This window comes from Mustelus asterias, chromosome 1 (assembly GCF_964213995.1).
Source record: "Mustelus asterias chromosome 1, sMusAst1.hap1.1, whole genome shotgun sequence".
Taxonomy (NCBI): domain Eukaryota; kingdom Metazoa; phylum Chordata; class Chondrichthyes; order Carcharhiniformes; family Triakidae; genus Mustelus; species Mustelus asterias.
In genome coordinates, this window is record NC_135801.1 from 147,331,460 (window position 1) to 147,341,124 (window position 9,665).

At 40.4% G+C, this 9,665-nt stretch overlaps 1 protein-coding gene across 1 annotated transcript; it reads right to left on the reverse strand.

The window, feature by feature from the left end:
• Nucleotides 1-789: 789 nt before the first annotated feature.
• On the reverse strand, nucleotides 790-9,433 carry rx3 (retinal homeobox gene 3). The gene is made up of 3 exons (XM_078225074.1): nucleotides 9,160-9,433; nucleotides 8,532-8,779; nucleotides 790-1,242 (listed from the first exon to the last, which is right to left on the reverse strand). Exons 1-3 carry the CDS (start codon nucleotides 9,431-9,433, stop codon nucleotides 790-792), a joined length of 975 nt encoding a protein of 324 aa, XP_078081200.1.
• Nucleotides 9,434-9,665: the final 232 nt, after the last annotated feature.

Genomic DNA, 9,665 nt, shown 5'->3' on the forward strand with positions numbered 1-9,665 from the left:
TATCAGCCATGATTGAATGGCGGAGCAGACTCAATGGGCCGAGTGGCCTAATTCTGCTCCTATGTCTTATGGTCCTTATGGTCTTAACGACACAAACTGTTGGCGATTACACATAACGATTGAGCAATCGGCCAAGGTATTAGAAGGCTTCTACGCCTAAAGTTCAGGAAGAATTGGTCCTATCAAGAGACGAAGGGGAAGAACTGTGGAAAAACAAATGTATATGTTAAGAAAATGATCTGCCTAAATATTAAGAATGCTTCAATTATTGCTCATTTTAAGATCAACAGTCCTTTCTTTAATATGAATTGAATGAGCTTGATTTGAACAAGTCATTGGAAGAGCATGGCAAAACTTATTAATATTCTATTTTTAATGAAGCATCCATTCATTGCCAGAGTTATGAAAACAAGTGTGTGTTTAGGTCAGCTATACTTGGTTATTTATGAATCATCTCGCAGATCAAAGGCAAACATTTGTTTATTCAGGCTATTAACTTAAAAATGTAAAGATATTAAAACTGTTTGAAGCACTAAGTTGTGGCTTATTTAATATTCACTTAAGAAACTACAGACCCTATGCAACACAAAACAGTTGCATCTACAAAAAATACATGTTAATAAATGTACAAAAATAAAAAAGGAAATTATTAAAGATAAGTTCGTATGAATGATTCTTTGACATTTAATGTGATCCTTCTACATCCCAATTTAAAATTTATAATTGGCATCTTAAACAATTATGAGGATTATTAATAGAATTCTCTGTTTGTGTTCTCCACCGCCTCCCTCAGATAGTCTGCCAACTTTTCCCAATGAATTGGATGTGTTCTTTGGCTTTCATTCTTAGGGAAGCTATACTGGAGTTTCTCTGTTCTGCATCTTCCAAAGGAAATTTGTCCACATAAGGTGTCCCACACTGAAAGGTTGAGGGAGTGATGGCACTCATAGGTTGCAAGTTGTGGCTCATGGCTGGGGAATTCAGGAAAGGTGGAGGAGTATAACTGCTCTGCAGGCCCTGCGTTGTGGACATGAAACCTGGAAGGCTTTGTAATGCAGAGGAGGTGGATATTGGTGAAGTGAGCCAAGGGTCCAGTGCCAAGTTACTGTTGAGAGTGCCTGCCATAGTAGACGGCTGTGAAGATCTGTTGAAAGAGAGCATGGGCGAATCTTGGCGTTTCATTGCACTGGCTTCCAGTTTTTCTTGCCTCCTCCACTTGGCTCTTCTGTTTTGAAACCATACCTGAAAGAAAATAGCATTTTTATTTTAGAATATAAAATGAATTGTGATACAATGGATCCCACTTACTCTGTTCCTTTTATTTCCTCTCTTGGAGGATACGTTTCCGAGGGCTGATTATTTCACCCCTTTTCCTGGCTAAGATCAACTAATTCAGCATAAACAATGGGGAACACATATTTAATGAAAATAGCTCCTACGGCTTTCATTGGAGCGAGCAACACAGCCAGAAATGTTTGCAGCATTCAATGTTAAGAGGCAAAATGGAAATCAGATGGGAGCTGTCCATGACTTAAACAAGGGGGAGATTTTCAGGCTAGTATCGGGGTCCTGATGTCAGTCCCATATGCAGCGGCTCACCAAAGCAGCCCTCCGCTAGGTGGGCATCAAGTGGATTTTAGCTGTCTCAGCTTTCTCTTGCATCATATAGATTAAGTTTATTTATTAGTGTCACAAGTAGGCTTACATTAACACTGCAATGAAGTTACTGTGAAAATCCCCTGGTCATCACACTCCGGCGCTTGTTCAGGTACACTGTGAGAGAACTTAATATGGCCAGTGCACCTCACCAGCACGTCTTTCAGACTGTGGGAGGAAACCGGAGCATCTGGAGGAAACCCATGCAGACACACGGAGAACGTGCAAACTCCACACAGTCACCCAAGCCGGGAATTGAACTCAGGTCCCTGGCGCTGTGAGGTAGCAATGCGAACCACTAGACCACCATGCAAAAAAATGACACTTAATTGAGTTCTTATAAGGAATCATATTTGTTGCCTTTTGTCGAGAAAATGTTTTTGCGTTCATACAAGAAATTAAATTTTTACTTCTTGTGTAGAGAACTTTTATGAAGCTGAAAGCTAGTCTTTTTTTAACCACTTAGCTCTGATTTAAGTTCTCATAATCAGTGTGCAAGTACAGCAAAATGTGTATGCAGAAATGTTTCGAAACTGCAGACAGCAGTGTCTGGCAGTCCTGGTGGATTTAAATAAACACTAGGTAAGTTTGGAAATTTCCTAAGGGAACACCTGAACACATTTATAATCTGATTTTGAACTACACTTGAGTCATGGTAAACTGGACGAATGTGAGATTGTCTTCTTCAGGTGGTCTCACACTGCTCCCTGCTTCAGTCAGGTCAAAAAATTACCTTTGACTTACATGGTCAATTTTGTATTATTATTAGTTGTACAAACATACTCAAAGAGAAGTTAAGCATGAGTACACTGTTACTTTCGATTTCATTTGCTCACAAAATATGTGTAGTTGAACAAATCTGACCTGGAAAAGTACAAAACCATCAGTCTAATATCAATTTCTGATCGAATAATGAAATCAACCATTGGGAACAAATTCGCATGAAAATAACTCAATATTTTTAAATATATATGTATAGTCAATCATGAGATGTGAGCATTGTTGGCAAAGTCAATATTTGTGGATCATCCCTCATTATCCTTGGGAAGGTGGTAGTGAGCTGCCTTCTTCAACCACTGCAGTTCTCACCTGGTGTAAGTACACCCACAGTGCTGTTAGGAAGGGAGTTCCGGGATTTTGACCCAGCGACAGTGAAAGAACAGTGGTGTAGTCCCAAGTCAGGATGGTGTCTGGCTTTGAGAGGAACTTGTAGATGGCGGTTTTCCCAAGTGTATGGTGCCCTTGATCCAACATAAAACCAACATGACTTGTAAAAGGGAAAATTTTGCCAAATGATTTCCTTAACTGTTTGACAGGAAAAAAAGGAGTGGGACTCTCAAATTGAGCAAAGGAACCAAAGTGAAAGGAGGTGGATAAATCTGCAAATGGACAAGTCGGCAGAAGGTGAAATTCTGTGCAGGCAGGTTGGATACTGCATATTGGGAGGAAAAATGGATGTCATGAGTTTATCATGGATTACTTGGTAAACTCATGACACTCATTACATCTGCTAATAGTGAAGCAGAAATTTGTGGGGGCTGATAGTAAACCTAAAACATCAAATGATTGGGACAGCAATAAATGCATAGAATGCATTGTTATCTTAATAGGTCCATTTAGTATAAATCAGAAGATGGCCTAACTGACGGTAACAAAGTCATAAAGGAAACATATAAGACTCAGAAACTGTACAGAATTACAGATTTGTTGCAGTACAGAAGGAGACCATTTGGTCCATCATGTTTGCACTGCTCTGCAAACGAGCATCATGACTTAGTGCCATTCCCTTGCCTTTTCCCTGTACCCCTGCACATTGTTTTCATTCAAGTAAAAATCTAATGCCCTTTGAATGCCCCAATTGAACTGACCGCCACCACACTTGTAAACAGTGCATTCCAGGCTGAAATCACTCACTGTGTGAAAAATATTTTTCTTACCTTACATTCTTTTGTAAATCAATTTAAATCTGTGCCCTTTCATTCTTGATCCTTCCACGAATGGGAATAGTTTCTCCCTATCTTTCTGTCCAGTGCCCATCTGATTTTGAACATCTCTATGAAATCTTCTCTTAACTTTCTTCTCTCCAAGGAGAACAGTCCCAACCTCTTCAATCTATCCTCAGAACTGGATCCTTCTCATCCCTGGAGCCATTCTTCGAAACCTCTCCTAAACTCTCTCCAATGTGTTCACATCCTTTCTATAGTGTGGCACCCAAAGCTATACACAATACTATAGCTGTGGTCTGACTAATGTCTTGTACAAGTTTAACATAACCTCCTTGTTCATGTATTCCATGCTCTTATTAATAAAGCCCAGAATACTGTAAGGGCTTCTGGGTTTAGTAAATAATTGAGTTGTAAGGAAATGGGACAATATGAGCTATTTTACTCCTCAAAGGAATATACAAGGATGTGACAACATAAAATAATTGGGAACAATACTTCAAGGTTCCCCAGAATGCCCCAATACTAGGGACATAGGTAAAACCCGGTGAAAGGAACATGGTGACAAATATCTCAGAAAACTGTTTCAGGCAAGGAGAATGAACACTTTGCTCTTCTGCTAGGTTCGTGGAAGTCATAACCTTAGACACAGCCACTAGATAATTCCATGATATAATAAAAGGAATGCTATTTTTTATTTATTGTGGATAAAAGATAAAAGAGTCCAAAGATGTGCGGGTTAGGTTGATTGGCCATGCTAAAAATTGCCCTTAGTGTCCTGAGATGCGTAGGTTAGAGGGATTAGTGGGTCAATATGTAGGGATATGGGGGTAGGACCTGGGTGGGGTTGTGGTCGGTGCAGACTCGATGGGCTGAATGGCCTCTTTCTGTACTGTAGGGTTTTTTATGATTCTATGACAGTTGAGTTAAGATGGGCCAAATGATCTCCATCATGTCAATTTTCTCGTGAAGGCATTATATAATTATACAAGAAATCATTCTACAAATAGAAAGGCAACTTTTTTCTCTTAATTCTTTCAACTTGCCAGTGTTAAAAGTACAGAGCATTGCGCACACAGTTAAAACTCAATTACAGATCAATTGCATTTGGAAATGAATATGTGAAAGTTGTAGTAGGTTAGAGTTAGCAAATGGTTCATGATCTCCAAGTCAAAGTGATTTTATTTAGTGAAATAACTGAGATTTTGAAGAGAGCATGCAATGCAAATTGCAGAAATGGACAAACGTTTCTGTAAAAAAAAAGACATGAGATTTCACTGCTGCTTTTGAACGGAGTTCAGTGTTCCCCGTTTGTTATTTTTCCAGCCTGTACAGCAAATTGCTGTAAGTGGGAGCTGGCAATACAGCATCTGGGGTCTTGGTGAATGATGGGATCGGCAGTCCATCTCTGTAACTAGTGAGATTTAAGGATATGTAAAGAACCAGACGACCCGAATTCGAGTGAATTGGAGCCAGCGTGGGTATAGAGAAAGAAATCAAAAAAGGATGCAAAAATTGGATTGAGAGAGGGGAGATGCTGAAAAAAAATCACAAAACTTTCTGCTGTGAATTTCATTCGTTTTAACAGCGTAAAAGCCGCAATTACTTTTGGACCTCACAGAGAGGATGAGAGATGGCTGTGGTTTTCGAGAGACTAGGGCACAGCAAACTGTCCAGACAAAGATGCCCTGATTCAGGACTCACGGGCCACCTCGTTTCCCTGCTACAAATTGCTGGGTTATTTACACATCAACAATGATGTTTACACTTATTTTGCCAGCGAATTATAGTCCCTCTTCTTTCCACATATGTGTTCAAGTGAAAAATAATAACCATTTGAGAAAATGACCCCTCCCTTCCAATCGATACTATTCCAATTTAGCACCTCACTCATCCCACAGCAATGCATTGCCAGGACAGAGCTTCAGGGTTCGTTACATTGTTTTGGACTCATCTGCAAAACCCTGAATATTGCTGCTTTCAGGTTTATGAAGCCGCTGAAGTGTAAAATGTGAAGGAGCACTGAATTTAGAAACTAACCAGACCACTGGAAAAGGGCTAACTGATTTGCTTCGAGATCCTTTCCTTGATTTGCATCCGTCTTAGCCGCTATTCCACACACATTTACAAAAAGAGCCTTTAATATGATCGAAACGTTGTGTAAAATTACCACCATTCCGGTTTTATAATTGCTCGACATACGCAGGAAGTTTGATTTTAAAGTTTCGAAATTGTTTAGCAGCAGTTTTCAGCAAAGCTTTTGTTGCATTTTTGCCGATTTTAAGTCCTGCAAACAAGACGGTTGTAGACATATTTGTTTATTGGACATAGTTTTTATTTCGTTTACTTCCAAATATTTATAAAACAGCGAGTAAGTAAAGCGAGATGCATTTGGTGTCGGAGATGCACGGGCGTGGATTTAACAACCTGAATACTGTATCTTCATTATTCCATCTTCATTGCTGAATCCTATTTCTGCTTTTGAGTTTTACTTGAATCTGTTTCTAGCATGTGTCAAAGCCTATCGCTGGAAACATGCGGTCTAGAACGATACTTTATAATAGGAAATGTTAATTAATAAAATGCTGATAGCTATACACTCTCCTCAAAGTATAGATCAGGCTCTTGAAACTCAGGACAGCCTTATATATCGTTGCTCCAATTATTGGCGTTTTGCGGCACCGTTTTAAGAAATTGCTTCAGGGAAGTGATGGACATATCTGGGTGAAAGGGTTTTGCACCGCAACTGTTTTAAAGGAAAAAACAAATAAAAACCCTCCAAGATTGTCAACAAATTAATCTGAGTTCAAGATTCGCTTAAGGGAAGAAAGTGCAATAAAACTATTTTTAAACATTTGAAACCTTCGATTCGCATCGCCAGTGTCACACGCCAAGGGTGATTTGCAAACAAGTATTTGAACAAAAACTCGCCCAGTTTGATCAAAATTGTTCTTGGCAATACCAATACATTTGATTTCATTTGGCCGCTCTCCGCTATGTACTACACAGTATAGGAGTTTTAACCCATTGATTGCCTTTGCTATGAGCGGGGTTCCATTGTTTAGTGACTGGGCGGGCTGTAACATTTGAAGACACAGTGAGGTATATTGAGTAAAGATTGGTGTAAAACATGCATTGAGTGGGGTCTTGTATAATTAGCAAAACACAGCCCGTTGTATCAGATTAGCAGCGTTCATTTCGCGCTGTGAAAGTTATTTTTATGATATTTTATATATTTCTGAGTCGCTGACCTTTGGATACTATGATTATCAATAACCAGGAACGATATTTGAAAAGTTTCTCTTTTAGCACCGCTTGTGGTTAAGAAACCTATCAAAGTGGAATGCATGTTTTGATTTAGCTAACTAAACATGACGAGCAAAGAGTGTTTTCTTGTGTCAGCAGAAAGCTGAAAACTCGATGTACCCCATCCGAAAGAAAACCCATGGTTAACTTTGTGTTTTGCGCATATTTACTTGGCGAATATACAGTAGAGATGCGGAGAAAATGGCGACTCCTACAAATAATGAATTAAAGCCCACGAGCATACAAAACAAACAGCAGAGTTAGCACCCACCTTCACCTCTCAGGTACTGACTATTCTGCTGTGCATGTTCATACGTTGGTGAACTTTGCTGATAACGTTATGGCATATTATCACGGAATACTGTCCGGAATTAACTTTGGAGGCGCTTCAATAAGAATTACATGTGGTATTTGTTCAAGTGTAAAGATAAGTTTCCCCGCAAACACACATTTGGCACCATTTTCAATCTGTTTCAAGCAAAGAAACTGTGCCATTCCAATTGAAACTTCTACACTATTGCAAATACAGACTTAATACACAGAGTTTGCTGGAGGCTGTTTTAATGAAGAATTAACCGACGTGTTGGGGAGCTTGAAAGAACGACTTAATATTAAGATAAAAGCAAAATACTGCGGATGCTGGAATCTTAATGGTAGCATCTGGAATCATACCATGAAAGGGTTTCCTACTGTTACATAACAAGAGTGTCTGTACTTCAAAACTCTACCAACATAAGAAATAACAGCGTGCGAAGAGCATAAGTCCAGTCTGTCATTCAATGAGATCTTGCTTTCCCGCCAGCTCCACGTATCCCTCGATTCCCAAGATAACAACAATCGTCCCTATCCCAATCATAAATGGATCCTCGCCAACACGTTGATTTCCAAATGTAATTGATTTGTAACTGAGTTTTAACTGTATGCACAATGGTCTACACACTTAGGAAGATGCATCCCTACTGGCAAGTTGAAAGAATTAGAAGGAAGTCGCCCTTATTTGTATGACCCCTCTGGGGTCGAGAGTTCGAAAGATTCACGACTCTTTTGAGTGAAGAAATGTCTCCACATCTCAGTGGTAAATAATTAGCCCCTGTATTTTGAGATTGTTTCCCCTGGCAGGGGAAGGAACCTTAGTACCTACCCTGACAAGCACCTTCATAATATTGCAAGTTTCGGGCAGATCACCTCTCATTCCTCTAAACTCCAGAGAGTATTGGCCCAATTTATTCAGTAACCCATCACAGGATAATACCTCATCCCAGGTACCAATCTACCTCAGCAAGTTTCCAAAATAATAACAGCGCTAAAAGGGACTGCGGTCACAAATTACTGAGTGTCACTGCTATCATCACATTTAGATGCGGTAACTAACTGATTGATCATTTTGCACTATGGTCGGGTAATGTTACAGCTGAATTATTGTGTGACCTTTCACATTAACTCAGTTTAACTTCCAGGGCGCGGGATCGGAAGTTATCTGGCAGGTGAAAAGGAAAAAGAGGGCGCGGGATCGGAAGTTATCTGTCAGGTGAAAAGGAGAAGGGGGCGGGGGGAGGCCTACAGGGCAAAAAGATGCAAATACTAGGACACAAACACGGAAAGACAAATGAGCATCGGGTGTCTCACCTGTACCCGGACCTCTGGGAGGTTGACTTTCATGGCCAGTTCCTCCCGACTGTAGACATCTGGATAGTGAGATTTCTCAAAGGCCCTCTCAAGCTCGTGAAGTTGGTAGGTGGTGAATGTTGTCCGGTTTCTCCTGTGTTTCTTCTTGGGTTGGTCCTCGTTTATTAAGCTACTCTCATGCTGCTTAGTCTTCACAATGTCCGGCCGGAGACCTTCCCCACTGCTGCTTGTACAGAAGTGTTCTGACCCTGACAGCAGAAGGCACAGTCATTTCGTCTCTTTTGTTTTTTAAATCGACAGCAATTTGCTACTTCATAATAACTGAATTTCACAGGAACTTGATTGCAGTGTTAATGTAAGCCTTACTTGCGACACTAATAAATAAACTTAAACTTAGATATTGAAAATGAGAGAGTCATTAAAAGTTTCAAAGTTTATACTTGCAGTGATTACAACCGTTTTGTGAAATTGATAAACTTACAGGAGGAAATATTTCAACATTTCATTGAAAGTTGACCCGAACAGAAATTGCATTGCTACATTTGCATTAACATTGATCTGCCTCACTTTGAATGGAAATCTATGATCGATACAGGCGGGAAAACACTAACAAGAAACACACTCTCACCGTCAAAACTTTCAGAGTTCTCCTGTTCGTGTTTCAAGAAGTTTGACATTCGATTGAAACAATCCCGGCCGTTGCTTTTTCCCGCCTCGTCCACATTCCGGGAATTTCTGCTGGAAGTGAAGGTGGAGTGGAGAACCGAGTCTTCCTTGGTAAATCCCAGGATAGCGTCGATGCTGTGGACCCTGGAGGACGCGTTCCCCGGGTTTCTCGCCAAGCTCCCAAACGGTGACAAACTTGCGTCCATCACACTGCTGTCTGTGGCCAGGAACCGCATGAATGATCACTGACTACAGAATAATGAGTAACTTTACTGTGCCCCTCTGAGAGGAAGAGGGGGGGTGGGGGGCGGGTGAATTCTCGTTTTGCTCGCTCTGTCTTCAAAATGTCACTTATTTCGTGCGCAATATTCTTTCAGCTTCCTGGTATTTGCTGCAGGGAGCGACTCTGTGGCCGAAAGTTGCCCGTTTGGCTTGTTTCTTCCCAGAAATTTAATGAGTGAAGAGGGA